Genomic DNA, 16,212 nt, shown 5'->3' on the forward strand with positions numbered 1-16,212 from the left:
GGTCTGAAGTACAAGACCTATCAGAGGCAACAGATAGATGATGTCATGATCAGGCTAAGCATATACTGTTATGACTTCAGGTGTGTCCCATGGCAACCAACATGACTGTGTTCTGGCATGCTTCACAAACTGGGGTTATTGACCAGCACACTGTGGAAATCATTTATTTCACATGGAGGGCCTGATAAATATTTTTTTGCTGGACTACTTGACAAATCAAAATGGACAGGAAGGGTAAGCGTCCGGCCTTTGTATTGTTGTGTGCCTAATGAATAATTTTTTAAAAATCGGAGTTGACAGATTTGAAGACAACTTATTGAGGCTTCAGAAAAATCCTGAGGATGAATATTCCTGTGGGTCAGGCTGCTGCTAACCCATGTTGAAGGATTTCTTTAATCTTAGAAGGGGATTTGATACCTCAGCATTATTGCCTATTCTTTGATATGGCCCCAGTTGCGTTGGTTCTGTTAAGAACATAAGAACATAAGAGAAGCCATGTTGGATCAGGCCAACGGCCCATCCAGTCCAACACTCTGTGTCACACAGTGGCAAAAAATTTTATATATACACACACACTGTGGCTAATAGCCACTGATGGACCTGTGTTCCATATTTTTATCTAAACCCCTCTTGAAGGTGGCTTTACTTGTGGCTGCCACCACCTCCTTTGGCAGTGAATTCCACATGTTAATCACCCTTTGGGTGAAGAAGTACTTCCTTTTATCCGTTTTAACCTGTCTGCTCAGCAATTTCATCGAATGCTCACGAGTTCTTGTATTGTGAGAAAGGGAGAAAAGTACTTCTTTCTCCACTTTCTCCATCCCATGCATTATCTTGTCAACCTCTCTCATGTCACCCCGCAGTCGATGTTTCTCCAAGCTAAAGAGTCCCAAGCGTTTCAACCTTTCTTCATAGGGAAAGTGCTCCAGCCCTTTAATCATTCTAGTTGCCCTTTTCTGGACTTTCTCTAATGCTTCTGGACTTGCTTTCTTCTGGACTTTCTGGACTTTCTCCAATGTTCATCCATTTTTTAATCCATTTGTCATGATCAGGTACTTCTGTGTTTCCTATATACTTTCCCTTTAATATCAAGCAAAATTGGCAGTCTGCTTAATATCTGCAGGGAGAAAAGTACAGAATTTCCCTCCCTGCTGATTGTCTAGTTTGTTGCCAGTTTGGTGTAGTGGTTAAGTGTGCGGACTCTTACCTGGGAGAACCGGGTTTGATTCCCCACTCCTCCACTTGCACCTGCTGGAATGGCCTTGGGTTAGCCATAGCTCTGGCAGAGGTTGTCCTTGAAAGGGCAGCTGCTGTGAGAGCCCTCTCAGCCCCACCCACCTCACAGGGTGTCTGCTGCGGCGGGAGAAGATATAGGAGATTGTAAGCCGCTCTGAGTCTCTGATTCAGAGAGAAGGTCGGGGTATAGATTTGCAATTCTTCTTCTTCTAGGCTATCAGTCCGCCGCTGTATATTGTTTATTATGTTGATTTTTTTTAGTTGTGATTTTATTACTTAATAATAGCGCTCCATTGATTGACAAGGTGCTTTGAGATATGTAAGCAGACATATCCCTGCCTCAAGGAATTTATGAAGGAAAAAGAGGGAAGATCAGGAAGAGAGAAAAGCATAGCCAGGATTGAATGGGAGCATGCTGCACTCCCCCCCGCCCCGACCCGTACGAAACTTCGGCAGAGGTCATTGGACTTTTCAGATCTAAATGGAAAACTAGGGGAGGGTTAACTGTAGCATTTCTTTCTCTGTGCTCATTGTCTCTCAGTGGTGGTTGTGTGGACATGGGCGTGGACATAGTTGTCCTAGGCCCGGGTGTTTCATTTTAGAGATCGGGATAAACCAAGAAATGAACTGTGGTTCAAGCATGAGCTGGGCCAGTTCATGGATCATTTCAAACCAGTTTGTTTTATTGTGTCATTCATGAATCAAAAAATGAACCACATTTTTTTCATGGTGGTTTGTTTGGTTCATTTTTGCAGTTTGTTCTCCAGACAGCTTGGCACCGATTCAGTCATTTCCTAGGCAGCACTGGGGGTGGACTTGTGGAGAGCCCTAGAAGCAAGCAGTTGTCCATAGCTTGATTGGCAGCTCTGGGAGCCAACCATGGAGCTCCCATTCTGCCGTATGTGAGCAGATTATAAAGGTAAAGGTAGTCCCTGTGCAAGCACCAGTCATTTCCAACTCTGGGGTGATGTTGCATCACAACGTTTTCATGGGGACTTTTTACGGGGTGGTTTGCCATTGCCTTCGCCAGTCATCTACACTTTACCCCCAGCAAGCTGCAGATTATATACTAGTATAAAACCACATCTGAAGCTAGAGCTGAGCTTTCCTGGGGTCACTTGCTTTGGGGGACTATAACTCAGACATCCCAGATCCAGTCTTTGCCAAACTTGGAGGGCTGGTGGAGGAGAGCCCGCTGAAGACTTTCTGTGAGTTTGGTGTGTCTAACTCGCAAGGGGGTTGTTCTGCCACCTCCCGAATGAAATGAACCACAAATTGGTTTGGGAAATCAAACGAACCATGAACCAACATGAGCCACCCGTTTGGGTAATCAAGCAAACCACAAACCAACATGAACCACAATATTCCCGGCTTGTGCCCATCCCTATTCAATTTTATTTTTGTGTATATTTTTGAACCACCGTTCAATGAAAAGTTTTCTAGTGTCCTGACAACTTCAAGCAGTTGCCTGAAGCCTGTCTGGTCCTAGTTTGCATCCTCTGTTACAGTTTTGTTTTTGTTCGGCAATTTATATGCTGCTCCTTAGCAGTGCTCTGCAGTTTGAAAATCCTTTGGGGCTTTTGTAGAGGTTTCAAAACATAAACATATGCTTTGGGTAGTGATTATGTGGGCTTGTGGCTGACGAGTCATTGACTGACAGAAAGTCAGGTTGGGAAATCCCAACACAACTCATGGAAAAACATAGTGTAACTATGTTCCTTCTTCCTTCCCTTTTTTTTTAAAGTGGTCTCCAGTCATTTCCAAGAAAGGCCCAATGGGGTTTTCTCTCAGTCTTTATGTAAAGCTTTGAATGACAGCAGTTAATTCAGACTTCGGCAGAATTGAGAATTCCTTGCAAAAGGCTGGGCTGATGGAAAATTAGCTGAAGTGGGGGCTACCTACTGTTGTCTTGTCTAGCAAAGGGTGGCAAATAAATACACCTTTATTGTCTCAGATGGCCATCATCCTTACTTAGTGAACGAGTTGTCCTTGTGTTACTTAAAAGTAATATGTTTTGGCGATCTCTTGTTAAGTAGTTCTGCTTTGTGGTATAAACTTTTGGACGTCATCGTAATAGCGAGAATTGGGATAGACTTGAAGGCAGTAGCACAATAGCCTTCTGAGGGCTGAAGTTTGGAGTCTGTGCTTCATTGAGGTTTTTGCCACTAGATGTTTGGACATGCGGGCTGTAAGCATTACCATTTAAACTATTTTTAAATCAGGTAAAGTTGAGTGGTTGGCTGTGTTATCATGTTGCTAAACAGCCTGTATCTGCTGGCAACAAGGCTGAAGATCCAGTTGCTTTCTTTGGTTGGGATCTTCGTTGTCTGTCTCTAAACCAGGAACTCTGGCATCCTTGGCTATTCATTAGGAATGCTTTAGGCAGCTAACATTTTTTCTTTAGGAAGGGGGATCGCTTTCAGAGGACGGTGCTGTGTTTTATAGAAGCAGGCCAGGCCTGCATTTCTCTGCCCCTTTTGAGATTGTACTCACCAAAGAAATCTGGAAGTGAGGCACAAAGTGTGTCTTATGTCTGCCAAGGCAGCCAGGGTGTTAAAAGGCCAAACTGGTGTGATGACATCAGCTTGATGTGTTTAATTGTGGAATTGCCTTGACTGTGCAGAAAGGGGATTGTGATGGAGGAAGTAGAGATGTGGTTGCCCAAGAGGGAGAATTACGGGAGTGGGAGAGACCTTTTCCTGGTACTCCCCCCTTTGGGGACTCTTTCTCCTCCCACACACCTTTTCCAGTGGAAGAGCTGAGAATATCTTATTTATTATTATTATTATTATTATTATTATTATTATTATTATGAAGTGTTTGAACATATGACGATGTGTGAAATACTTTTAAAGTCGAGGATCTGGAATATTTAGCTGCCCTTTACTCCCTGATTCTAACAGGCCCTGTGGTATTAGGCAATTGAAATCCCTGTAAACATTCACAGCTAGAGTCTCTTGTCTCCTTTGGCTTTCTCTGACTTCCACAGCATACGAAGCATGGTGATTTGTATTTGAAAATGCATGTACCAAAATTCTAACATGCAAGAGTAAGACTTGTTTCAGTATATGCAAGCATTCTGTTTTCTGACATCCAGATTTAGAAGCTACTGTTCTTTTATAACCTAGGTCTGGTTGGCAAAGAAAATCTGAGGTTGTGGCATTTTCAAGATGTGTTGTTTCATACTGCAATTATTTTATATGGATTTTGTGTTGTTAACTTTGTACAGTCCTGACGTGGATGTCTCAGGCTAGCCTGACCTTGCCGGATCTCAGAAGACAACTAGAGTCAGCCCTGGCTAGTGCCTGGAGGGGAGACCACCAAGGAAGTCCAGGGCCATGAGGCAGAGGCAGGCAAGGGCAAACCGCCTCAAACCCTAAATAGGATGGAAGTACAGGATTGATTTGTTTGTTTAGAAAAAACAGTGCGTGAGATGTGGCAGTTTTCTCTTTATAATGCCTGGAGGGAACTGACTTTCATTCTCACTTTGTTTTTTGTGAGAAACTGTGGATGAATAGCTGATGGCTCTTAAATTTAGGGAAAGGAAAGTTTAGGTTTGATAAGACATTTGATAATGTCTTGTGGGAAGGGCGGGATATAAATCCCAAATAAATAAATAAATAAAATAAATAAGTATCAAAGATTTCAGGTTTTCACGGCTGGTAACATCATTAGGGTTTGTAGAATCTTTCGGGCTCAAGTGCCGTGTTCTACTGGAGAAAGTTTTCCTTCCAGACGTTTTGTTCTCAGCTGCAGAGAACATCCTCAGTGGTGTTGCAGCCGGAGCAGGCGCTCTGACCTTCTTGGCTGCTGTGCGTTGAGTGTACATTTGATAAGTATTGTGTATATTTAAATTTCCCCCAATATTTCCATTTCCCCCCAGAAGACAGAGGGGAAAATCTTCATGTGTGTGTGTGGGGCTTCAAAATTTCTGGGAATTTTACATCTCTAGACTGTAGGGGAAGATGAAACAGGTCACCACATACAAAGACATGTAGATGCAGACCTTCAGCTAGCACGGGAGTCCCCAATCTTTTTGAGCTTGCGCCCCCCCCTGCATGGCGGGTGCAATGAGAAATGGCTGTTGGAGGTGGTGGAGCCTGCTGCCAAAGCCACATTAAAAACACGTGCAGCCAGTCAGAAGCCGTGCTGGGCAAAAGCCCCGCTTAGCGCTATCTGCTTTCTAAAAATCTTGGTGGGCCCCACAAAGGGTGCTGGCAAAGAGCATGGGGACCTCAGTATAACCCAAGTCTTCATATAGACTATGAACAAGAAAAGGGGCAATGGCAAACCCTTAATGGAGTTCTCCAGGAGACCAACAACTGCCTTCTAAGATCTGCATGTGAGAGAGGTCTTGTGAACACCTGCCAAGTCATGCAATGGTCATGCTTATACCTTGTGACCAAATATATGAAAGAGCCATTCAGGAATATAATAGGATCAGCAGCTTAACAGGTTCGCACAAAAGCAACAAAAACAAACCTCATATGTAAGCATTTCAGTGGGAAAGATCAGCAAATAGTCCAAGACGGATTTCCCACTAAACTTATGCTGCTCTCACTCTCCTCTTCTCCTCAGGGCTGCTGCTGGATTTCACACAAACTGCCTGGACCAGCGAGTTGCTCCGCCTCTCTTCAAGTTCCCTCCACAGCAGGCAGGATCCTCTGAAAACCGGTTTCTGTCTGCCGTGGAGGGAACTTGAAAAGGGGCAGGGCAACTCGCCAGCTCGGGGCAGCTTGTGCGAAATCCAGCAGCAACCCCCCAGGGAAAAGGAGCAACAAGACCGTAACGAGGTGAGTAGGAAATCAGTCTAAGTTTGCTATCAGTGCCACTGTTAATGTAAAACAACCTCCTTTTCATGACCAGGCAACGTTTCCCTTGAGGCATTTGAGACATCTGCAGGCAGAATCTGCCTTATAGAGATGTTCATACAAGTTTACAGTGCAACTTGAACATTTAGAAAATGTTTAGAGAAATATTTCGGATAAGTTAGCCAGCAACAATTTTGTTCTTTGTGTGAATGTCTTTAAAAGATTCCCTGATTATTTGCTTAACAGCACATGTAGCTACATGATAAGATTTCAGTGGAGTATAATTTCTTTTTTTATTGTGCCCACTTTCTTGGAGTATGACAGAAATAACTGCTGTTGCTCTGTGTAATGTTTCATTTAGTATACAGACCAGGGAATGACACTGCCGTTTAGTTTTGGGTCATGTAGCCTTTCATGAATAGGAACACCATAAGTCAAAAGTGACTTGATAGTACTTTAGACACACAATTTATAATCCAGTTTTTCTGTACTACAAGAAAGGCGTGTTTTCTTACTTGAAGAAGGAGGTCATCCTAGGCTTCCCAACCCTCCCGCCCTGGCGGGGGACCCCAGGATTTCCAGCCTCTTCCCCCGCCCCCCCCAAATGGAAGCGGGGGGAGGAGGGGGGAAACGGCGCCAAGGAGCGTGGCGAGCCACCCCATCTTGGAGCGGGCGACGCCGCTGCGTGGCTGCCGCCTCTTCTCCGTAGCTGCTCCTCCGAGATGGGCTCAGCCTGAGCCCATCTCGGAGGAGCAGCTACGGAGAAGAGGCAGCAGCGCAGTGGCGTTGCCCGCTCCACCACGCCTCTGAGATAAAATCAGAGAAGGGGAGGGTGGAGGCAGGCCAGGAGTGTGGTGAGCCGCGAATCTGGGTCCTTCTAGGACCCGGCCTCGCGGCTCGCCATGCTCCTTTCCTGCCTCCACCCTCCCCTTCCCTGATTTCACCTCAGAGGCGGGGTGGAGCAGGCGATGCTGCTGCGCTGCCGCCTCTTCTCCGTAGCTGCTCCTCCGAGATGGGAGCAGCTACGGAGAAGAGGCGGCAGCAGCGCAGCGGAGTCGCCTGCTCCGCTCCGCCTCTGAGGTGAAATCAGAGAAGGGGAGGGTGGAGGGAAGGAAGGCATTGAAAGGTGTGCCGTCCCTTAAATTGTGATGGACAGAACTCCCTCTGGAGTTCAATTGTGCTTGTCACACCCTTGTTCCTGGCTCCACCCCCAAAGTCTCCTGGCTCCACCCCCAAAGTCCCCAGATGTTTCTGGAATTGGACTTGGCAACCCTAGGTCATCCTGATTGAGAGAAATCACTTGTTCAAAATGGGTGGTTTCTCTCGCTGGCTTGGATGTCTTCTGGAGTAGAAGGGATACTTGCAGTTCCTCCAGTGTTGTCTTCAAATTGCTGCAGCAGTCAGTTTGGCTTTGATGCAAGTTTTGTACTGATTCTGCCACCTCCTGTGTAGGGTGGCAAATTTGTTGAAAATACTGTGAACAGACCCAGGTGGGGCAGCCCTGTTTGTCTGAAGCAGTAGAACAAAGCAGAGTGTAAAATCTGAAGCAGTAGAACAAAGCAGAGTGTAAAATCTGAAGCAGTAGAACAAAGCAGAATGTCAGCTTTCGTGCAGCGGCGTCACTAGGGCGGGGCCAAGGGGGCCATCGGCCCTCCCCCAGAGCATTCTCATTGGCCCCAGGCATTGACCTATGACCCCCCCCCCCAACAGGAAGGGGCTGGCCCTGGGACTAGAACGCTGCTGCTGTGTGTGGGCTGGCCGGGATTCTGAAACCGGGGCCGCGCTGCCGCCGGCTCAGCTAAAGCGTGTGGGTGAGTGGGGGAAACTTAAATGCTGCAAAACTGGTATCTTGGATTACGGGGGCTGGTCATGTGACCAGAGGGTGGATGAGGGAGGGGCCATGTGAAGTGGGCGGGGTTGTGTGCGGAGGGGGTGACGCAGCCCTCCAAAAGGGGTGATGCCCAATGGGGGGGGGTGACTTGAATCAGTTACACCCCAGGGTGCAACCCACCCTAGTGACGCCTCTGCTTTCGTGTGCTCTAAGCACCTTTCATCAGGCAGTAGGATGGAATGGCAAGCAGTCCTTAATATAGAGAAAGTGGACAGTGAATCAGCAGGCAAAATCATGGAAATGTCCCTTTGCAGATTAAAAGAATCACAAGCTGGGGCCTAGTGACTGCCAGGCTGTGTCCACAACAAGATCAGTAATAAACGTCAGAATAACGGATTGATGTCTATTAAGTATCCTGCAATATATAAGAGTCTGCTCTGGGTTAAAAGGAGGGCATAAGGTTCTCAGAGGCTTAATTTAAACATGTAACGCAAATATAAAAACATCATTCTAGTCTGCCATTATAAAAAATACATTAAAATTGTGGAAGGTGGGTTAGTATATGTAATGAGATAAGTAGCCAATATCCCTTATTTGAGTACGTCAATACAAAAAAAAGCAGCCATGGATTTAAGAAGGACACACAAGGCAAAAGAATGAATGTTCTCTGTATATAGGTATTTATTTCTGTTATTTTTAGTCTCCATTCTGATGGGGACTCAAGGCGGATTCCACAGAATGAGCCGGTACAGTCGACAGGCTGCAGCATTAATGTAAATTATGCAGCTGGATTAGGGTTGTAGAACCAACCAGAAATCTCAAAAAGAGAACTGAAGTAAAAAGCAGAAGGATTAATATATAGTCGAATCCTGCTTGTAGCTATATAGTAATAACTATATATTAATGACTATAAAAACTACACAGTAAGATCCTGCTTGCAGCAAGCTATACACAGTAGTATAAATCATAATCCCTAATAATTTAAGTAGTAGCCTACCCCAATTTTGCCAGAACTTGGAAGCTAAGCTGGGTTGGCCCGTTCTTGGATGGGAGGCCACCAAGGATGACTGGAGTTGCTATGTGGAGGAAGGCAATGACAAATCACCTCTGCTTATTTCTTGCCTTGAAAACCCTGTGGTCACCGTGAGTCACTTGGATCACGACAGCACGCAGTTGTTATTGTTAGGACCTTGTAGTGCCAGAAAATCACTAATGGTGTGGCTTAAGCTGGAATTCCAGGAGGAGGAGAAGGAGAAGAAGAGATTGGATTTGTACCCTGTCCTTCAATCGGAGTCTCAGAGCTGCTCACAGTCTCCTTTCCCTTCCTCTCCCCCCACTGTGAGACAGGCTAGGCTGAGAGGGCTCTCCAAGAACTGCTCTTGTGCAGAACAGCTCCGAGAGAGTTATGACTGACCAAAGGTCACTCATGCGACCACCAGTCCTGTTAGTGCACGAAGGAGGGAACTGCAGGCCAGTTGTGCTGGGAAGCTAACAGTGTATACCAGAATCCTGCTGAACTGGATATTGTGTGATCATAGAGAGCAGCTCATGGGTCAGCACTTGCTATGAAGTGTCCACCTCTTTCCTGTTTCTGTAGTCTGGGCATCCCTCTGCTTCTAGAATGCCATCGTGGTTGCCCTTTGTCCACTCTGCTCCTGATGCCATAGGAGACTGTATCTCATTGGGTCTCATCAGCAGCACATGGGTTGCCTTTTGGTAACAATGCAGCAACATAGACCATGTGCAGTGGGGTGAACTTCACAGTAATGTCTTCAAGGCGGAACTGGGTAACCCAAATCTGTTAATCTTAAAACCTAATTATATCTTGTCTGTGCAAAGTGTTGCCTTAGTGCGTGCTCTGCATTTCAGAATTGCAAATCAGCTTTTTTTGGTATGTGATTAAGCTGATGGGGGAGGAGACTGTGTGGGAACAGGTTCTGGCCTGTAGCTTTTCTAGAAAAGAAGTTTCCAGCACTGCTTAAATATATATAATTCTTCTCTTCCCCCTATGTCAAACTCCTTTTTTTATGTATGGAGGTTAGTAAATCTATGTTTCACTGAAACCTTGTCTGAGTTGCGTTATTTTTACTAAACATATCTCTGTTTCTGTTTGTTTTTCAGAAACAAGATACTGGTCAGGTCTTGTTGGATTTGACCTATGATCACTTAGGTGTGACAGAGAAAGAATATTTTGGTTTACAGCACTTTGAAGAGTCAGCTGATTCACCTGTAAGGATAACTATTAATATTAAAAATTCAGGTCTTAAATGTAGATCTTAGGTCAGTAGGCCATCTAACATATTTCTGCTTTTTCAGAGATGGCTTGAATCCAACAAACCTGTACGAAAGCAGCTAAAAGGTAAGGCCTTCAGATCTCTATTCAGCTTTTGAAATCTTTTAGGCTGAGAGGTGGGATAATAAGATAAATAGTGAACTTATTTTACTCTTGTAAAACTACTACAATGACATGTGGTTAATACTGTTGTAAAGAGTTGATGAATGCTTGTTTTCTGGGTCACTGTTTAGCCATAAAGACTGCTAGGATCCCACAAACATTTCCCCAACACTGGAAAGATACAAAAGTGGCTGCAGTAAATTATTGGGAATCCACTTTCAATGGAAACTTTAACGTTGCTGGCTTTTTAATATTTTGGGGGTATATTGCTGCACCCAGAAGTTGCACCTGTAGTGGTCACAAAAAGTGCTTTTCATCAGTGTTACAGGGTGAGAACAGTTTATAATTCCTTTCTTCAGATTTAGATCAGGTAATCATAATCCTTTGGTAAATTTGAAGAGAGCTGAGTGTCGTGTGTTGTATCTATGGGCAGCTTTAGAATTCTTGAGAATATCTTGTATTCTTAGTAAACCTAGGAATGATTGCCCTTCCAAATCCAAAACTACATTATGTTCAAGACTTGCGTCAGCATTGGGTTCCTTTAACTGTTAGCCTGAGGTTGTTTTACGTCTGTTAGGCCTGGGCAGTAGCTAAAGGACAACATCAAGGAGATTAGTAACACCAGCACAGAAGTAGTTTCAGACGGTAGTCATGATGGTCTGCAGTAGAACAGAAGAAGAAAAGAAGAAATTGGATTTATACCCCACTCTTCACTCAGAGTGTCAGAGCAGTTTATAATCTCCTTTCCCTTCCTCTCCCCACATCAGACACCCTGTGAAGTAGGTGAGACTGAGAGAGCTCTTTCGAGAACTGCTCTTGAGAAAACAGCTCTGAGAGAACCGTGGCTGACCCAAGGTCACACCAGTAGCTGCATGTGGAAGAGCAAGGAATCAAAACTGGTTCTCCCAGATTAGGGGCTGCGCTCTTAACTACTACATCAAACTAACAGTCCAGGCATGAGTCTATTAGCATCTTAGGGACCAAGTTTTTGGGGGTATAAGGTTTTGAGAGGCAGAGCTCCCTTTGTCAGGTGTCTGAGGAAAGCAGCTTTGGCTCTCAAAAGTGTATACCCTGAAAATCTTGTTGGTCTCTAAGATGCTTGTGGACTCAATCCAGAATTGAAGAGTCTTTTTGGAAAAAAAAAACAACTATTTAAAAGTCTTAAATGTACAAATGTGGTTTACAATAAACATCAAAAACAACAAGCATTACAAAATCGTTAGACAAGTACTAAATAGCAACCTAATGCAAACAATTACAAACAAATGGCAGTATAAAGAGTTGAATTGAAGACTCTTGATGTTCCCTGACCTCTGGGAAGGTTTCTGAAAGAGATTCCCTGGCTCACCTATCTTAATACTTGACAGATTCTGATACAACTGAATGAGAAGTACATACTGTGGTCTGTTCAAAAGAGTCAGTGTGGTGTGTATTGGTCAGAGCTCAAGAAGGGCCGGATTTCCTAGTTCGCATCAGCAGTGAATCTCACTGAGTAACCTAGAACCAGTTACTCTCTCAGCCTAACCAACCTCACAGGGTTTTTTGGAAAGCCTACATGGCTTGGGACTGGGATATTTGAAAGACTGTCTTTCTCCCATTTGTTCCTATCTGGGAATTAAGATCACATAGGAGAGGCCCTCCTGGTTTTCCATCCATCAAAGAAGGTTGTTTGGTGGGTGCATGAGAGTGGTTCTTTTCAGTGGCAGCCTCACATTTACAGGGAAGTACACCTGGCCCCCTCCCTTTCAACCTTTAGGAGGCACCTGAAGATGATTTTATTTAGGACTGAATTTAAGTAGTTTTAAGTTGAGGGTTTGAATGTTTTTAATGTTTTTTCTTTTACTTAATTTTGTGTATTTTGTCTATGCTGTAAGCCACCTCAGCTCCATAAGGAAGAAAGGCAGTCAAGAAATGTTTTAAACTAATAGAGATAAGTGTGTGGAGAGCTGTGTGCACTGTTTAAAATGCCTTGGGTGAAAGCACAGGTGGCCAAACTTGCTTAACATAAGAGCCACACAGAATAAACACCAGATGTCTGGGAGCCACAAACAGGACCGGAACTACATGTTTTTTGAGGGGGGGGGGCAAAATCAAAAAATGACGCCCCCTTATGAGCCCATTCTATCTTACGGGCCCATAGAATAGAATGGACTCTATGGACTCCATAGAATAGAATGGACTCCAATTTGGCACCCCCCTCTGTCGGCGCTTGGGGCAAGCACCTCCCTCTGCCCCCCCCCCCCATGAATGTCAGATGTCTAAGAGCCTCAAGAAATGAATGTCAGACATTTCAAGGAAGGAAAATAGAGAAGAGAGAGATGGAAAGAAAGCAAATGTAACTTTAAATGCATTCTGCAAGCTGCCAATTGGCTTGGCTTGGCTTGGAAAAGTGATTTAAAGAGAGAAATGCCTTCTCCAAGGTGGCCAATGGGGTGGTGGGGATTTCAAGAGCCACACAGTATGTGTGAAAGAGCTTCGTGTGACTCCCGAACCACAGTTTGACCTCCCCTGGGTGAAAGCGTAATGTAAATATTCTGTGATAAAGGAATTGCAGACCCTTCTAAGTGTTTGAATTCTTCCTACTGAAACAAAATCTGGTATTAGTGATGTGTGTAGAATAGGAGACTTCAGATTCCTTAATAGGATTCTTAAGATTCAGGTTTTTTATTTAAAGGCACAAAGAGGATGAGAGAGAAAGAGAGAGAACCAACCTGATTTGATTTGGTGTTTTATGGTGTGGCATTTTTTTTTCTATAGAGCTTTTAAATATATATATTTAATATATATAAATGGAGAAATAGATTGATTTATTCTTATCATGCCTTATAGGAGGGTTCCCTTGCAGCCTGCATTTTCGAGTAAGGTTTTTTATATCTGACCCTAACACACTGCAGCAGGAACAAACCAGGTATCTTTTTATTCTCAAAATCTGTACTACATTTTAAACTTCTGACAATCTGTTATCCTAGCATTCATAGGAATTACACTAGGACAACTTCTTTTTCACATGCAGTTGGCATAACTTGCATATTGGGAACAAATTATTAGGTAGAGGATCCCAACAGAACGGGGTTAACTATATGCCTAAGCTGGTAAATACTGCCTCAGCAGGTGCAAAATGGTTCCACTGGTGTTCTTCAGTTTGTTTCTGTCCCGCCCAGCCCGGGCGAGGACTATGCAAGGGGGACTCCCTGGCGCCTGCCAGCCACTCCTGGCCCCCGCCGCCACCCCGAGAGCCTCCCACACCTTCCCAAGCCCCCGCGGCGGCCCCACCCCTCACCTGGGCTGACGGAGTGCCAACAGCCGCCCGAATGGCGCCTCTCAGCCACCGCGCCCGTCTCCGGGTCCGAGGAGCCTGGCCAGAGCGAGACGTCGGGGAGCAGGAGGGAGAAGCTGAGCCCAGCGCTGGGCAGAGAGGAGGAGAGCCGCCTGACCCGTGGTGGCGAGAGACGCCACACCCCAGCACGCTGCAGAAGTCCGAGATGCCCGAGGCACGCCCAGGCAGCCCGGCCCCGGCGCGCCTCTCCTGGGCGTCTGGGGCTTTGAAGGGGGGGAGGAGCCAGAGAGGGGCAGAACCCAGGAGTGGGGAGGACTGAGACGGGGGGGATAAAGGGAGGGAAGGAGGAGGTTGGGGAGGAAGCTGGCAAGTGCACAGTGGGGCTGCCTCCTGAGAGAGAGAAAGGAGTCCGTGCACAGCCAGAGGGGAACGGGGGGCCTGAGGTGAAGTAACCTGGCTCCCACCCCTGTTTCTGAGACCTCCGGGGAACGCCCCAGAGTGCCCGGGAGGGGCGCCGGCGGCGCCGGGAGACCGGGAGAGGTACCCAGAGCGTGACAGTTTCAATACAAGATCAGTAATAATAAGGATAAAGATAAAAATAAAATAAAGCAGAAAGCATAAAATAAGGGGTGGTACGGCGGTCCAGGGACAATGAGTGCTGATTGTGGAGGGTCAGAGAGATGGTGCCTTCCTCTGACAGTCATCTGGACATTGGAGCACTCAGGCGCTGCATGCAGCAGAGGCTGCCCAGAGAGCATCCTCTGTTGTTCTGGATTCTACATCACAAAAGGAGCCTCCTTTATCCCTGCAGCAATTAAGGTGTTCCAAGGAAAGGTGGTCTCCCAGCTCCTGTATCGTTCTCCTGTATTTATAAAGAAAGACACCTACTGGAAGCAATACAATCCAAGTTCTTTCAGTCAATCTTTGGAGTCCAACAGTGTATCCCAAATGCCCCTTTTAGATTAGAGACAGCTGATTCCCTTGGAGATTCATATGTGGCTACTCACATCTAATTACTGGCTAAAACTCATCTTCAAGCTGGTGGGTCTAGCACCCTTGATCTTTGCTGATAAACCACCGTTCAACCTGACAAAGAGCAGTTGAGGGGGAATTCCAGCAGCATGGCCTCTCCCACAAGTCAAACTGCATCCTGGGTACCCAAAAGCCAATAAATAAATAAATAAATAAATAAAAATTAAACAGTAGCTCTGGGTTCATGCCCTACAATCAGATAGGGACAGATACAGAAATATTTTGCAGCATACCAAATGCTTCCAACCAGCAGATCCCTTGAGATCTCCGAATATCTTTACCCTTGCATGTTTTAATGTTCTGCCCTCAGCCCTAACTGGAAGGCAGATACCATCTTGTCCCACTCCCTCAACAGCTCTGCCTATGCCAAGCAGGGAAAGTGTAGGGTCTATTGATCATGTTCTGCTGCACTGCCCATTCTACAATGACAGTCAGTCTCAATATATAGCCCCAATTCTGTCAACTTTGCCAGGAAGATATGAACAAGTTTACATCTCCCTCCTCCCTTCACATTCCTTCCAGGAAAACTAATAAAGTAGCATCTGGTGTAAATTTAAGACTTTCTTTTTTTTTTTTTTTTCATACATGTTACTCTGAATAGTCTGGGAGTTGGGTTTGGAATGCAGTGTAATCCTAAAAAGAGTTACTCCCGTCTAAGCCCATTGAAATCAACGGGATTTGCACGGATACTAAATTGAAGTCTGTGACTTAGAAGAGTGTGATTCTACTGAGGAACGCACTCTTTATTCCTACATTTCAAACAAAAGTACTAATTCATAAGCGTTCAGCGCACTGACCTATGTAATCTTCGTAACTGAACACTCTTATGAATATTAGGGGATAAAAGTACTTTTTTACCTTATTTTTATGTTGCTATAAAATGGTTTAAGGTTGGATGAATGCTAAATGTATAAAAATGTTTTCGAATTCTGATTTGTAGACATTTATTCTTCTTGCAATTGAAGGCTGACATTTTGGAAGGAAGGTAAGAAATCCTTACTAAAGCAATTTTGATACACTTGTTCAAGTGCTCAAAAGCAGAAGAAACTGCTTTACTGCGCACTTGGGGGGGAAAGTGTGTAAAAATGTAGAGCCCTTTGCGACACTGGAGTGCCCTTGCCTAAACAGAAATTATAAAAATAGAATGTTTATATGGATATGCAAGACCAGTAGCTGAGCAGCCCAATGTTACTGTTGTATGAAGTTCATCAACCCATTGCAGATTTCTTTCTGATGAGTAGATGTATTTATTAGAGTTGAATTCCAGTGCCTAAGGGACCATGATTAACATCACACCATTTTGGAAAGGGCACAATAAATATATTATAAATAACTAAACTACTAATGATAAAAGGCACAGTATTTTGGAAATCTGTCCAGTTCTGTGCGTATTAGTCACTTATGGCGGTACTGGAATTGTATATGTAATCTTTGTTGAATTTGTCTTATGCTGCCATGTTGATAGTAGATCAACTCTGGATCACCTAAATTGGTACAACAGACTTTCTGCTGTTTTTGTTTTCAGCGCTAGACAGACACTTAGCCTTAACTTCCTACAAATGGAAATACTTTACTGCTTTCTAACACAAGCCTGAAACAAATTCATTTTAGAAATCACACTTGTTGTACT

At 44.8% G+C, this 16,212-nt stretch overlaps 1 protein-coding gene across 1 annotated transcript in view; it reads left to right on the forward strand.

The window, feature by feature from the left end:
• Positions 1 to 16,212, forward strand: part of PTPN3 (protein tyrosine phosphatase non-receptor type 3) — a 190,113-nt gene that overhangs the window by 80,715 nt on the left and 93,186 nt on the right. Inside the window, exons 3-6 of the mRNA XM_060247824.1 lie at positions 10,000 to 10,107; positions 10,195 to 10,237; positions 13,103 to 13,181; positions 15,523 to 15,567. Of these exons, the coding sequence (XP_060103807.1) occupies positions 10,000 to 10,107; positions 10,195 to 10,237; positions 13,103 to 13,181; positions 15,523 to 15,567 (275 nt within the window). The remainder of the gene's footprint in view (positions 1 to 9,999; positions 10,108 to 10,194; positions 10,238 to 13,102; positions 13,182 to 15,522; positions 15,568 to 16,212) is intronic.

Source organism: Heteronotia binoei, chromosome 10 (assembly GCF_032191835.1).
Source record: "Heteronotia binoei isolate CCM8104 ecotype False Entrance Well chromosome 10, APGP_CSIRO_Hbin_v1, whole genome shotgun sequence".
NCBI classification, from domain to species: Eukaryota; Metazoa; Chordata; class Lepidosauria; order Squamata; family Gekkonidae; genus Heteronotia; species Heteronotia binoei.